General features: G+C 40.3%; 2 protein-coding genes across 2 annotated transcripts in view; one reads left to right on the top strand and one right to left on the bottom strand.

Moving 5' to 3' along the window:
- cerkl (CERK like autophagy regulator) overlaps positions 1 to 2,637 on the top strand; it is a 33,532-nt gene extending 30,895 nt beyond the window's left edge. Inside the window, exons 13-14 of the mRNA XM_085765446.1 lie at positions 1,435 to 1,631; positions 2,504 to 2,637. Coding sequence (XP_085621572.1) covers positions 1,435 to 1,631; positions 2,504 to 2,582 — 276 coding nt within the window. The 3' untranslated portion in view covers positions 2,583 to 2,637. The remainder of the gene's footprint in view (positions 1 to 1,434; positions 1,632 to 2,503) is intronic.
- A 9-nt stretch (positions 2,638 to 2,646) lies between these two features.
- itga4 (integrin alpha 4) overlaps positions 2,647 to 16,054 on the bottom strand; it is a 32,163-nt gene continuing 18,755 nt past the window's right edge. Inside the window, exons 21-29 of the mRNA XM_085765445.1 lie at positions 14,643 to 14,719; positions 14,346 to 14,435; positions 12,890 to 12,977; positions 11,198 to 11,305; positions 8,965 to 9,090; positions 7,315 to 7,440; positions 7,048 to 7,146; positions 6,640 to 6,759; positions 2,647 to 5,464 (exon numbers count right to left, since the gene is read on the bottom strand). Of these exons, the coding sequence (XP_085621571.1) occupies positions 5,363 to 5,464; positions 6,640 to 6,759; positions 7,048 to 7,146; positions 7,315 to 7,440; positions 8,965 to 9,090; positions 11,198 to 11,305; positions 12,890 to 12,977; positions 14,346 to 14,435; positions 14,643 to 14,719 (936 nt within the window). The 3' untranslated portion in view covers positions 2,647 to 5,362. The remainder of the gene's footprint in view (positions 5,465 to 6,639; positions 6,760 to 7,047; positions 7,147 to 7,314; positions 7,441 to 8,964; positions 9,091 to 11,197; positions 11,306 to 12,889; positions 12,978 to 14,345; positions 14,436 to 14,642; positions 14,720 to 16,054) is intronic.

The raw sequence follows: 16,054 nt of genomic DNA, 5'->3' as shown, positions 1-16,054 counted from the left end.
GGGTTAGCAACACAGCGGAAAAGCATTTTATAAGAGATCAGACTTTATTGATCCCAGAGGGAAACTGAGTTACCTCACAGCAGATTAAAGTAATTAAAAATCACCTTCAGCAGCTCATGTAACAACGTATTTCTCACTCTTGACCTAAACTCAAACTAGTTAATGAGTAGATTAGCCTGGTTCGGCCCGGCCTGGCAGACCACACACTAACCCACTTACTAAATATACTGACGGTGAGGCGTTCACCGTCCTGCAGAGTAAACAGGCTGTTTATTCACCGACCTACATCTGGACGGACGGCTCAACGTCAAACACGACAGGATAGGGACAGGGCATCCTGGTGGAGCAGGAAACACGTAACCGTGGCAACCACCGTCTGAGCCTCACCCGAGTCAGTTTCACCAGGTGAAAAAAATGTCCTGTGTGGAAAAAAAAAGAAAACCGCATGATTGTGAGAACCAGACTCAGACACGTCTTCGCTTATGTTTCATTAGAATCCTTAATAATCCATAATGTTGTTTTAGATATTTTACTCAATTAGCAGCATAGTAATATCACCAACCTGCAAAAATATCCAAAAAGGTATCATCAAGTAAATATACTTAAAGAAAAACACTGAATGCAGAGTGTTTTATCTAGTAAACTGTATTCTCTGGTTATTGTTGATTAATTTCCTGAACTCCTGCTTCTACATGAGATTTATCTTTAACTATATTAAGAATGGATATGAGTAATAATCGTTTTAAATAGGAATTAATAGGTTTGTTAGTTTGGTTTCTTACCAGAGCTGAGAAGTGAAACCATCGCTGCCTGATTTTGTCCACAGTCCAAACCTCAAAATGAACCAGTTCACTGTAATTAAAGATGAGAAAACACTCGAGAAACTTGAAACCATGATGTGTAGGTACTAATTATTGTTCATAATGAAGCAGATTTTATATACCTCCGGTTGTTTTTATGATGGAGTAAGAAGTACAACGTGTATGATGTGTTCAGGAACATACAGGAGAAGTAAAAAGTGCCAAAAAATGGAAGTTCTCATGTTAATTGGGTCGTCAGGTTTCTACAGTGACAGTGCTCAACTGTGTTTATTTGCGTATCTGTTATCCAACACTGGAAATTTGGTCACAAGGTCGGTGTAGAGCAGTGAGACAGGACGGAGACAGGATGGACAGACCGTGTGTGTGTGTGTGTCCATGTCCGTGTGTCTCTGCTGCCCCCTGTTGGAGCTTCATGACCTCAGAGTGGAGAAAACAGGACAACAAACAGGAAGAAACTCAGTCACCGCTGCAGATCAACAACAAGCTGCTTAACGACCAGGATCTTAACGAGCTTCTCTGACCTGCTCTGTTTGACCCTCACACACACACACACACACACACACACACACACACACGGTTTGTCTGTCTTGACTGTCTGATCTTCCGTCTGCAGTTCAGCTTCTCCTTCGTGGAAACGCACGCCGTGTCAGCGGTGAGGATCCGCCCGTGTTCCGCCATCAGCCAATCAGAGGAGGAGAGCGAGGAGGAGGGCAACTCCAAAACGACGCCCATCATCCAATCGGAGGGAGCCGCCTTCCCCTGGAACATCGACGGAGAGCTGGTGGAGATCGCTAACGAAGTGCTCGTCAGGTACGATCAGGGCCACGACTCCTGAACGGGAGAAAAAAATCTAATAATAACTTTATAATATGTAATTAAAATTAAAAAATACAGTTATTAACAATGTCACACTGAGCATTAAGTTAATAAATCATTAATGTGATTCTTGGTCAAGATTCAAGTTACTGACCCAGGTCAGAAAATGGTAAAAAAGCACTTATAAAATTTCATATTGCACAATATTGTATATTAATAAATTGAAGAAAAAACTCAACAGGAAAAAGTAGAACCACTGGGAATAAGAGTCAGTATGAATATTGGGACGCATTATATTAAAATATACAGAAAATGAAACATGCAAAGACTCAAATGTTATAAATACATAAGTATACACTGAAATAAATGAACTAATATACAGGAAAATGAATTAAATGCTCATAATTATTTAATATGTGGTTATTTATCTTCCATATTCCACATTTATCTTCTTTGCTGATTTGGTATGACAGTGTATGCCGTGACGGCACAGCAACACCAAGTTCCCAGAAACAACAAACAGCCTCAGTTTTTGAGTCCTGAAGTGTGAACAGTCAGGACATATGTTTCTCTGCTTCTTTAATTTAAATTATCATTATTTATTTATTTATTAATTTTCAAATCCGTCCCTTCAGACTTTGTAGAAGTTTTTCCTGAGCCACTTAGAAAATGTTGCTCTAAACTCTGTCCGTCCCTCACAGAGAAGAAATTCAGATAATGCTGATGATGATGTCACGTTATTTTTACATCTCATTATGTCTTTTATATTGAAAATGAGAGAACAGGATTCAAACTGCACCTGTTTCCAACCTCTAAACAAACGTCTGACTCTGTGTGTGTGTGTGTGTGTGTGCGTGTGTGTTCAGGGTTCACCCGAGACTCATCACTCTGTACGGGGAGGAGGTGGACGAGGCCGAGTCGACAACATCCTGCAGCTGCATCTGAGTCCAGCTGGAGGCGCTCTCCGTGTGTGTCCCTGCCTGTGTCTCTGTGTGTGTGTGTGTGTCGCTGTGGTAACCAAAATGACTCATCGGTGGTCACTACAGATTCATCGGTGATGTAAACACTGAACTTTCATTTAAGGAACTGAAAAGACAGAACAGCAGGTTTTGCAGCTTCCTGTTTCTGCTGCATGTACTGACTTGGACTTTTTCCACTTAATTGATTATTGCAGTTTTAATAACCACAACGTGAACGTATACACTGCCGTTACTTCAAATTAACCGTGCTTTATTAGTTTATTATCTGAATTAAATGAAAATTAAGATTAATATTTTATATTCAAATTAATGTTTACATTTTACCATATTTTAAAAACCAGCTTTTCTCAAATGTTTTTAATATTTGTGGCATTTTTCTTTCTTTTTTTAAAATATCATAATATCTATATTTTTTATTTTTGTGTCTGGTTCACTGCTGCAGAACCAGACAGACAGACTTCACTGTGTCCGCGGATTATAAAAGTTTTTATATTTGAAACAGAACAGTTTGTATCCAAGTTGGCAGTTTTTACGTTGCAGCTCTTTAATGCTGATTTTTTTAGAGAAACATTTGTGATGACGATGAGGAAATAACACGCATGAGTTGTTGTTTAAATAGAAAATCTTTCATTTTAATAGAAAAAGTGTTGATAAAAGCAGTGAGACTCTCCAGTGCAGAACACGTTCACATAAACAAAACACAACAATAACAAACTAATTTATTAAAATATTTATAACTTCTGTGTGCTGTGCATTTGTACTAAATAGATAAAGAGTGGGGAGGGAAACAGATTTCAGTTGTCCTCATTCACAGAATGGAGACAGTTAAAACACAACTTTTTAATACTTTTTTAAGACCTAAAACATTTTTAAATGCTGATTTTCAAGTAGTCTTCTTTCTTTGCTCAAACCTGCGGCTCAATGTGTGTGTGTCAGTTTCTGTGTTGTCCAGGCTGCTTGTTTTTTTACTTTTATGAATGATACAAACCAGGTGTCGACCAAGAAACTGCTAAATCTACCTGGTCTGAGATCAGTCAACTGTGTATTTCCTATTTAATAAGTCACATAAAGCATCTTTAAATGTGCTCTATGGATTAAACATATAAAATATATAAATAATAAGGGCTGATATGTGTTCACAGGAGGTGTTTCCTGGTGCATTCATTTCCCTCAACTGTTTTCCTGGCAGCAACAGTCACACAGTGGACGACACGAGCAGGCGACAAATCAGAAAACAAGAAATTAATCATGAATCCGTGGATCCTCATGATAGTTTCAGAAGGAGACAGATTTTTTTTCTTCTGCTGCACCACATAAATGTCACATAATCTTATTTTATCTTCCAAGTGCAGCTTTGTTCATTTAGGGAGAAAATCGCAGCTATAAAGTCATGGTTATTTTCATTAAATTATAAAACATCGACTGAAAAAGGGGCTGAAAGAGGCTTCAGACTTCACTGTACCTGGACTCTCACAGCCTAGTGGATCAACATCTGGACGTTTAAATCTGGTTTTTATTGCTTCTTCACCTCCACTCTGCTCCTTCACTCACATCCTCCTCAGCCCCGACACCAACATATATCTGTCATCACCCACCAGCTCTTCACCACACAGTGTTTTGTTTTTTGTATCTATCCCTCTATCCAGTGAGTGAAAATCAACCTTCGCTCTCTGAACTTGTCTATCTTCCCTGCTCTGTTTACCCCAACACCTGTGTTTTGGTCTCATTATTGCTCTTCATCTAACCTTAAAAAAAAAACGTATCCAAGTGGAATAAAAAACTCTACAAGCTGAAAAACAAACACGACCTGTCTCAATGATGATTTAAGGCGAAAGGTGAGCGGTCTGCTGCCCCTCTTCACTGGAGCAGTTCATCCTCCCACAGAAGAGGGTTAAATACAAACCTCTCCTTGTACTTTGAACTTGACCACATGGGTGAATCCACTTTGCCACATTTTTGCTGCGGATGTAAAAACAAACAGACAAAAGTGCTAAAAGCAGTTAAGATGTTCCGCAGCATCCACTCAAACTCGAGCGCTGCCACCAGCACTTCACATCAGTGAGTCTGAGTCTGGTCTTTGTGTGTCTCCAGTGCATAAAGTGTTGGTCAAAGATGTAAGAAGGTGATGTACAGACAAAGATGAAGTTTCTTCCAGAGAGTTACGAGCCAATCAGAGGCCAGGTTTCCACCCCCCTCCCCCGCCCAAGACTGAAGGTCTCTCTCTACCTTTGGTTTGTTTAATCTTAGAAGAGTCAAGAAAAAAAAAAAAAAAAAAGAGCCGTCAATCTGTCAACAACAGCGTCATGATCCCAGGAAGCTGAGACTTTCCACTTGGTCCAGATATGATAGATTCATGATTGATTCACTTCCCTTTTTTAAAAATAAAAATAAAAATAAATCCTCCGTCCGTCCGTCCGTCCGTCCGTCCGTCCGTCCGTCGCTGCAGTCTCTTACACGTCTCACAGTCTCTCGGCTCTTGTGAAGGCACATCAGGTAAAATAATTTAAAAAGCTCACAGTCAGTCAGTCGGGTGCGGCGTCCAGGAGGCGTTCGCATGTCGTCAAACGTCCTCCGCCTCCACACCCACACAGGTCCGTCTTCCGACTTCAAACCTCTGACGCCGTCTGGACAGATTTCATCGCCCGTCCGTCCGTTGGCACAAAACAACACAAAACTCTGCTGCGTACTCACAATGTGGGCACCGCCGCCGTGTCGTCAGAGGTCAAAGGTCGAGGCGACGGCCGGTTAGGAGAAGCTTTCCCTGTCGCTGCTCTTAGGAACGTAGTCCCAGCTGTGTCTCCTGAACTCCTCCTCCTTCTTCTTGAGGTCCCTCTTGAAGAAACCGGCCTGAGAGACGGACGGAGACACGGTGAAAACAGGAAGCTGGTGTCACCATGACAACAGTAACATTGGGATATACCGTACTACAGTTCGTCACCCGTCACATTATATTGTGATATGCTGCTGTTTGTAAGTACCATTGTCTTGTGACATAAAACAGTTTTGCCGTATCTTATTGCATTATATTGTGGTTTTTCTGTAGATTACTGTCAATATATATACAGTATTACATTGGGATATACTTAAATTAATCATTTTATTGTGATATACAGTAGTTGTTGTAGGTGCCCCTTAGCCGTGGTATAATGAGTGTATACCACGGCCTGTCGTGATATATTGCTTAAATATTTTGCCATACACAGCAGTTCATCAGTATAGTACTCTTGCAACATAGTGCAGTTCATCAGTGCCGTTGTATTTTTATATACTGCAGCTTGTCAGCACTTTAAATAGTAAAATACTGCAGTTTACTACTTAAAGCAGATATCAGTGGCACGGCCGTTTCGGCTAATGCTGTGTTCAAGGCAGGCTTTTGAAACCGTAAGTTACAGCTTCAAGTCACAACTACGACTTGGTAGCGTTCCAGGTAACCCGTAGCTCGTGTTTTTACCGTCCTGTTGTCTGTGAAAGTTCCCTATAACGGCCACTCGTAACTTCCGACCCGTGAACTCGTACCAGATCGAACTGGTATGACTTCACAGGAAGGAAAAACACAAAGTACGAGTTTCCTTGAACGCACCATGAGTTAGCAGCCCCCGCCCTTGTCAGGCATCAATTGGTCCTCGTGCTACGTCACCACATTCACGCGCATCCCTTGGCTGCACACACAGCCCTTCATGCCGTTCTCTCCCCTCATTGGATAACACTTGTATCCCACAAGGAAAATTTTCTCCTCGGGTTACAGCAGAGCAGAGTGACGGAGAGACTCGTGTTTAGGCTGAAATACTTCATGTAAGTGATTGCTGACGGAAAATAGGACTATTTAGGACTTATATTAACAAAAACATTCCACTGATATCTGCTTTAAGTACAAGACCTTGTAGTTCATGAGTAGAAGTGTGACATGTGATGTTATTTCAAAAGCAAAATGAACAGTGTAATAGTGCACGGTCCATTGTCATGTGTTCATGTAGGACAGTGAGTAACAGAGTTGTTTGTGTTAAATAATAATAATAATTTACCATCCAGAGACACCAGATGAGAGCGGAGAGGATCAGAAGACCCACAACTAAACTGCTGACGATGATGAAGGTTTTCACTAACGTTGAAGGTTTCTGGGTAAAATGAGCTTCAACAACCACCTGGAAACGCAACACAGTATAAAATATATATAGGATTATTTCTCACACATAGAACATACAGTACAGCAAATGTCACTGAGGTCACTTCCAACTCCCATAAGACTTTGATTTGTCTCTTGCACCAACAATTAAAGGTAATGAACCTACTGCTATGACTATAGGGATTATGGCAATAGTAAAAAAAAAAAAGTTGAACTATCCCTTTAAGGTAGCAGAGTTTAAAAAAAAAAAAAATTAGCATCAAGTTACCTCAAAACTGTTCTTGCATACACTCTAAAGTGACTGTACCTGTGCTAGAGGTTGTTTCTGGAGGAGGATGGTGTGAGGATCGTCTCTGGGGGACGATATCATCGCTGCGCTCTCCAACATCATGATGCTGTGACGACCCTGAAACACACAAACAAACAAACACACACGTACAGTACGTCCCGATGATTAAATGTTTAAATAATGGTTCTGTTTCATCAAATACAGTTGACACAAACTGATTGAAAATCCATTTACACTTCACACTGTTGCTTAAGTGTATTTTTCGTGTGTGTGTGTGTGTGTTACCGGAGCTTGCAGTAGTACAGCAGGGTTCAGTCTGGTCTCCAGTTGGATGGTGGCGTCTCTCCCTGCCTCCAGGTTGCCAAGACGACACACCAGCCGCTCACACAGCTTATCACCGCGGCCACAAAACTGCGCACACATGCAAAATGAAAATATCTTACCAGCTCTATACAGTGGGCACCAGAAATGTGAACCTACTGACACGATGAGGTTGGTGAATGGACGTTTCTCAACACCTCCATTAAATTCTATAATATAAGAACTGGTGTATGGTCACATAATTTAAAGCTGCTCTCTGATTGGCTGGTTTCCTGCAGCAATGCTCTCTGGGACTTTCAGGCTCAGTGTGTGATGATTTAACTGGCAGTGAACATTTCGGGGGAATAATGCGTAATATAATGAAAATAGAACTATAGGCGGGTGCATATATGAAAAAAAAACACCTAACCCTAAAAAAATTCTAACAAAAGGTTTCTCAGCTGTTTTTTATAGTATTAGATGTCCTTAATAACATACTAAAAGTTTACCAAAGTTTGACCACTAGAAAGGTGCTATTTTCAAGATGGCGTCCAAGATGGATAGGAAGCCTGAGGAGACACCACAGGTGAATAGGGTAAAATTTTTAACTAACAGATATCACCATGAAACTTCCCAAGTTTATCACTTACATTAAGACAAATATTTTTTGTACTACAAGTTTTGTCAAATTGTATGTTTAAATATGTAAATTAGGCAATATCTCATTAAATATGCGCTAATTTGCATACATTTCCAGAACCGAAATCTGAACAATGGATAAAAGCCACTTTCAAAATTCTTGTTTTATATTGTTGACATACTAGAGTCAGAAGTTTTTACAGAGGGGATTTTGGATATATCTCTTTATCACTCTGTAAATGAGAAAATACTGTCACCAGCCCTAAAAATTCAATTATCGTCGTGTTTTTCGGAGTAAAATGTTGTATAAGAGCCCGAAATCTCCACTTCAGCAGCACTTACAGACACCAAACCTTCCAGTTTGATCCCTTTCTATATTCTGAAGGTTTTTACAGAGGGGATTGTTGATATATCATTCATAGCCTGATTTATACAACATTTAACTCCTAAAAACACGACCAACTTGAATTTTTAGGGCTGGTGACAGTATTTTCTCATTTACAGAGTGATAAAGAGAGATATCCAAAATCCCCTCTGTAAAAACTTCTGACTCTAGTTCTGGAAATGTATGCAAATTAGCGCATATTTAATGAGATATTGCCTCATTTACATATTTAAACATACAATTTGACAAAACTTGTAATACAAAAAATATTTGTCTTAATGTAAGTGATAAACTTGGGAAGTTTCATGGTGATATCTGTTAGTTAAAAATTTTACCCTATTCACCTGTGGTGTCTCCTCAGGCTTCCTATCCATCTTGGACGCCATCTTGAAAATAACGCCTTTCTAGTGGTCAAATTTTGGTAAACTTTTAGTATGTTATTAAGGACATCTAATACTATAAAAAACAACTGAGAAACCTTTTGTTAGAATTTTTTTAGGGTCAAGTCATATTTGCACCTGACTACTAGATTTACTACTCTATGTGAAGAAGTAAGTTTAGATTAGGTTTAGTGTGTATGTTCATGTGTGTGTTTGTGTGGTTGTGTGTACCATTCTGCGGGAGGAGGTGGAGGAGAAGAAGAAGATGAGTTGTTTGATGAAGGAAGCATCGGGGACGTCACAGTCGTCGTTGACTGAAACCGTCTCACCGCTGATCGAACACACACCATGAGACGTCTGCACACAGAGAATAAAAACATATTAACATTAAACACATACTGTTCTAACACTGATGTTTATTATTACTGTGATAATGTGATTAATAATCTTTCAGTGGAAGGAGAAACTCCCCCCAACCTTTAATGCCCTGTACACACAGTGCGATTTTGGCCGTCGCAGACGAAAGACGGCCGATCGTAGGAGAATCGTGGCGAAATCTTTGGTCGTAGCTCTAAATCGGCCGTCTTACGTCGCACAGTGAGACAGGTTCTACGACGGCCGTTGTCAGCGTCTTGCGACCAAAGACGACCTGCAATTAAATTCTGACAGTGTCAGAAAACTGCTACGACCTACGTCTACTAATCAGCTGATGGACGTCTATCAGTGGCGCAGGTGACAGGGACGAGCACTGATTTTCGAGTAAATAGTCATTAAATTAAAAAACGAATAGCCTAGTTTATCTTGTCATGACTGGAGAGGTGTATATTCCTTTTTACTGTCGCAGAAAGAGGAGGAACATGGACAGACTCATACAGCCATCAGAAAAGTTGTGTGTGAAACTCTGTCCAAAAAAAAAAAAAACCCATGTGCGGACTATGATGAGAAGCGGTCGCCTACCGGAGAATATTGAGGTGTTTACGCCGGGAGAGGTGACTTCGTCCTCGTTTAGATGTGCTCTCATTACGTGACGGTACTGCTGTGATGTTCTCTGCCAATACAGGCCGTGATTTCATTTTTAAATAACGGACAACTGGCGGTAGCTACTGCTCCACTGGTGCCGGTGACTTGTGTCTGTGTGTGAGGAGGGAGAGAGGGAGGGAGGGGGGGAGGACGGGAGGAGGGGGAGGACGGGAGGAGGGGGAGCGGGCGACCTGCGATTCAGTAGAACGATCATCGTACAGTCTGCACACGTCAAACTTGACGTCGTAGCAAAGATTGTAAATTCCACGTCGCATAGTGTGTCATGCAACAGTCTTATAAGACTGCTAAAATCGCACAGTGTGTAGAGGGCATAAGATGTGGATCAATGACCTTCTACACAGAAGATTCGGGTAACCCTTTAATTTACAGGCCGTTAATTATGTGATAATGTCAAGAAGTCGCCTAAAAATAACGGCCAATTTCAGAGCAAAGTCATGTTTTTCATAAAGATGCTTTTCATGCTTGTTTGGGAGAGGCAAAAATTTTTCTCCACCAAGTCCTTGCAATTGACCGTTACTTCTAGTCTATTTCTAGACATTATGATGCAGTTAACGGCCTGTAAATTAAAGGATTACCAAAGATTCGCTATTCTACAAGAGGATGTACTCAAACATTTTATGCCATATCGAAACCTTCCTTTAGTTATACAGAGAAATTAGACGTCACTTATTTTGGTGTTATTTATATGAACCTGTATTGTCTATAATTTAAAAACCCATAAGGACTATTTTTGATTTATTTATGTATTATACCATTTTTTCCCCAAAATCCATCAATCCATCAATTTATTAATCTGTTTTGTTTTAATTTTATTGTTATATATAATTTTAATATGTATAGTAAGTGATGCATATAATATATGTATTATTTCTATTTACCTGTACCTGTTTCTATCTCCTGTACCGTCTGTCAACTGTTGATTCCCTCCGTCTGGAGTTCAACGACCTTTTAGAGAAGCTGTTCCTCTCATGGCCACTAGATGCTGTGGCAAAAAAATCTACAATATGTAAATGGAAAGATCCCCCAGCGTCTCTGTAGACACATAGAACGTGAGTACATTTTGTTCTACAACTACTTCAGGTTTCAGTTGGTTAAGTTATTTCCTCTAACGTGCGCCTGAGCGGAGAACCACTGTACCATGAAGATGATATTCAAACTTTATAGGAGGTATTTAGCTAGAGGCGTCTACCTACAGTATAACACTCAGCTGTCACCTCATGCTCACACCTCCCTAAACTACATTTCTCTGGCCCCTGTAACTGAGAAGTGTGGCGGCAAGCGGTAAACACAGACACCCACATTTGAAATCTATATTCAGAAACCTGTGAAAAACCTCCACAGACACCGCCGACAGGTTTTATACCGTCCGTGCTGTTTCTGCTTCTTCTCACACTCCTGCATCGCTGTTGGTTGGTTCACGTACCTGCACGTCGACCACCTGCAGCAGCCGGTGTGGGTACGGAACGAGCATCTTCGGTAGCGCAATGTCGACCACAGTATCTACTGACTTGCTGGGACCAGAGTTTAAAACCTGCAGACAAACAGAACAACACATATAAAAGCCAGAAATCAGATAGAAGCAGCGCACTCAATCATCTTTATACTGAAGAAAACTTTTTTTTATTTTATTTTCACAAAATCACTAAATCATAAATACAAATCCATAGTTATGTAAGTAAATATATATAATCGTGGTATACATGCACAATAGAACTCCTTGTTCTTGTTTCTGATTCGATTTCTCGTTCATATTTTTGTTGCATCTTATATATTTATGGTATAAACCGAAATTTTTGTGACTCTCTTTTTTCCCATTTGTAAGCATGGATATCACTAAGTTGATTAGTAAATTGAGATTTGGCTGTCTGTGGATTAGCTGGGGTTAGGAGAGGAGAGAGTGTGTGTATAAATCCTGTAATGTGTTTCACTGTATTTCTTTTTTTCCCCTCAACTTTGTATTATTTGTATCATTTTGTGGAAGGACCCTCTTGAAAACGAGACGATTCATCTCAAGGGGCTATCCTGAATAAATAAATTCAAAATTAAAACAAAAAGGAGGACAACAAAAAGAAAAGAAAAGAAAACAACAACAGCAGCAAAAACAAAGGTGAAATTATATATAAATAACAAGGCTCTCTGTTGCCACAATCCCATTTCCCATCGTATGAGTGGATTTATGAAAGATTATTGTTGCAGCTTCTGTGGGGCGGCGGCCGATTAAAACAAGTAAATAACTCCCCTCTCCAGCTCAGGTTGAACTAGAGGCAAAAACTTAAAGGAGTTCAAGAGACCTCGGAGGCCCCTCCCGTCGCCCTCGGAGGTTTTAAGAAAAACAGAGAACTCAGTGGAGGCAGGATCTTGTCAGGTTGTTATTAACAGCAAAGGAGTGACCTGCCGACCTGGGAGTGACCGGGGAGCACACCCAGGTCACTCCCAGTTCAGCAGGTCACTGATGTTACTCACTTGTAAGCTGCTCTGGATGACAGCGTCTGCCAAATGACTAATTGTAACTGTAAATGTAAATGTAGAAGTTGGTTCTCTGTCCAAACACACCTGGAGAAACTCCTCAAGCCCACACTGATCAGGGTTCCCACTCTTTTCCAGGACATTTTCAGCTGCTACTGTATTACGGACATTAGTTTTTACGCCATACACTAATAAATTCATCCCCCATCCCATTCATGCTTTGGAGAAGTTTACATTTAGCCACTTTGTTTCTATGTTTATTCCTCTCCCAGAAGTCTGGTTTAAAGATGTGCAGTCTGTGGCTCTAACTTATGAAATAATATCTTACATGCTGCTTAGAAATTATGACAAATTTATCATAGAACAACGCAAACATGTTGTTTTTGTTTTTAATCCACGCCCACACCTCTCTGCTGCTGCGGGAGAGAAAACCCTCATGCTCCGGGTCCAACATTGGCAACACTATCAACACAAACTCTCTAGTTTTCTCACTAGTCTCTTCTTTGGAAAATAAATCCTTGGTGGGTCTGAAAAAGTGTGATAAATAATATTCCGGTACAACTCAGGCTTTTCCAGGACATTTAACATTTTCCAGGACTGGATTTTCCAGGATTTTAAAGGACGTGTGGGAACCTTGACTGATGTTTACCTTGTATGTGTAGTTGAATCTTTCACTGTAGCAGTCGACTGGAGTCAGGTCTTCATCTCCAAACACAAAAGAGGTTGGAGTCACAAAACTGAAGAGAGATAGAAAAGTTACAGTTTTAGCATCTAGATCGTGTCAAACATGTCTAATGTTCCTATTTATTCTTTTTTAAATTCTTTTTTATCTTTACTTTTAATTTTCATTACGTTTTTCTTAACCATTTTGTGCTCTACGTCCTGTATGTAAATCACTGTGCAGCACTTTGGTAAACTTTTATGTTTTGGAAATGTGCAATATAAATAAGGAGTAGATTGGATGTTTTTTTAACTCATTGAGTGCCGCGCTCCTTTCCAAAGTTTTAGTCAAGTGTACCGGCAAATTAGACCATATTTGACTTTTTATTTTAGAGCCATAGTGTATTCTATATTATTGCCACCAACACATACTGTAGCTCATTTGAAAGGTTTAACTTTATCCTTCAAATGGCCACAAACCGTTTGTTTCTACGTGCCTCCGTTCCTGAGAAAAGTCAAGCTAAACATGGCTGGGTTTCACCAAAATCCCTCCTTTTTTTCTAGAAAAGGAGATAGAGCGTCTTTTATGAAAGGTGCGCTGTTTGTGTCTGTCGCTCTTCAGACACTCGCATTTCTGGATCAAAGGGCTCGTATAAGATAAATATACACAACAATTGTTGTTCTATTCACAAAACCACCATCGGGGGCGGGGGGGCGCCACTAAACAGCAATAACACAGACGCACCGTGCCGTGTCACAGCCTCTCGCCGCGGAACGTGAGGCTCTGCCGGCCACAGCGGCTCGCGAACACCGGTCCCGCCGGTGGTCGCGGTCCGTCTGTGGTACGGGTCGGTGGTGCCTGTCTGCTTTGGTCCAGAGACCATCAGATTTTACCGCGGGAGGACTTTGGGGAGGACACGGTGTTGCTCCAGATGAAGACCGGGCGGGACTGTCGGCTGAGAGCTTCCTGGTTCCGCTCCCAGCTGCTGCAGCCTCGCGGGTGAGAGCGGAGCAGCAGCGGAGCAGCTGCTGCATCCACATGCAGAACTCCGTTTGCAGAAGCTGAGTTATGATAAAAACTTCCAGATCATGAGCTGTCATGTGACTTTGATCGTCATCTATTTCAGTTCTCCTCGTCGTAGAGTCCCCAAATTTACATATAATGTGTATTAAAGTGTCTATTTTCATAATTTAAAAAAAAAGCAAAAAACGTTTTTGGCACTCAACGCATGGGAACGAAAAACGAGAAATTACGTGGTTGGCACTCAATGAGTTAAATACTAATAATGAACTAATAATAATATTTTATTACAGAATGAAAATGCACAAGCTATATTTGTTTTAATACATGGATTATTGTTATTATTTATAGTTCAATTGTTTTTATTGTCATAATTATTATTAATTCTAAGAGAGCAATAGTAAGGTGTGCTAATGTGACTCACCCATGGATGTTGATGTTGACGCCATATTTAAGAGGAAGGAGGAGACTGTGGGCGTTGTCATGGAGATACTCCACTCTCTCGTAGTTGTCGCTGAACAGAAAACGGATTAAACACATTAATACATAACTAACGTGTAAACATGTAATCTTAAACTTACAGAACTTACTGTGCCACTTTGGAGAGCTCACGTTACTGTAATGTTTTGTAATAATCAGTCTGCTGCTTAACTAAACTGGATCAATAATGTGACACTATGGATGAAAAGCCTTTGATACCCAGGTTGTGTGTGTCCTTTACCTGCTGGTGTTGACGTGGATGCTGATGTTGGCAGGTGTGCTGTTGTGGTTCACATCCAACAGGAAGCTGATATTCATCTATAAGAAACAGGAAATGTCTGTGATCACTCACTTCACTCCTTCACTCTCAACTCAAGTCTATTTTTTATTGTCTTGTCTCCAATTAAGTTCAACTGTTGCATTCTTGTTAATTGGGGCTGGGTATCACTACACTACGAGTCGATATTGATTCATTTAGAGATATTTCAGTTTTAATACCAATTTGCTTGGTTATGAAAGAGATTTTCACAAAACTAATGTTGCAAATTGTACAGTACAAAGTCGGAACTCTCTAACCTGGTGGATTATCAAAAATATTCATGTTTACATTAAATTGACTGAAAAGCAGTTACATTAATGCACACTCCAGAAGTAAACAGTGCAACAGTGTAATGGCGTGTCAAAAGATCGATCTAAGGAGTTCATGAATCGATAACAGTATCTTTAAAGGGATAGTTCAACATTTTGGTAAATTGGCCCATTGCCACAATCCCTATAGTCATAGCAGTAGGTTCGTTACCTTTAATTGTCGGTGCAAGCTCTTTTTAGAACAGCGGAGCAGAGCCGCGAGCTGCTCAGAGCTACGCTACAGAGGCTCATGGGATTTCTTGGTTTCCCTCATCAAACTCATCAAATACACAATCCAACAACTCCAAAACGCTCTGGTGGACAAGTTGTGACCTGCACATTCACCACGCTATGAGATAATAACGGAACGTTTTTTCGAGGTAAATGCAGAGTCTGCTTGCTGAAAAACTGCCCCTGACAGGAACGTGCATCAGCGGTTTTGCATGAATTTACCTCAAAAACAACTCGGTCTCGTAACGTTCTGTTATTATCTCATAGCGTGGTGAATGTGCAGGGTGTGCAATTCTGGGGAAACTCAGACATTTCAACAGCGTCTTTCGCAATATTCACGATAAAAATAAAAGAAAACGAGACAAAGGAAATACAGCAAGTATCTGCTGATGAGACAAAAGCCGGAGAACAGAAAGTACAGTCACTCCTGACCTAAAGACAGTTTGATCTAAGACTAAGCTGAGGTCCGGTGCTAACGAACCATTAGTGCCGTGGTTCAGGGGATGATCAAGGGATTCAATGGGAAATCTTGTACAAACACTCACAGCTCCCAAATCATTAATGTAGATGATCATTCTTTTTACCTTGCTCATTCATACAAGTGTAGTAAATATAAGTACATTTATTTATTTTTCCATGTCCACCCACACTGTGCAATATCTCAGACCAAACAACGTGTACTGTATATAATACAGTTGTATATACTGTAGTATTTTCTTACGTAACAGTACATATGTTTGTTTGGTAACACTTTATAATAAGTACACATTATTGAGAATCAGTTAAGCATTAATC

Source organism: Trachurus japonicus, chromosome 21, assembly GCF_045865225.1.
Source record: "Trachurus japonicus isolate A0001 chromosome 21, Traja_1.0".
Lineage (NCBI taxonomy): Eukaryota > Metazoa > Chordata > Actinopteri > Carangiformes > Carangidae > Trachurus > Trachurus japonicus.
The sequence above is the reverse complement of the archived record's forward strand: the minus strand, read 5'-3'. Positions and strand labels throughout refer to the sequence as shown.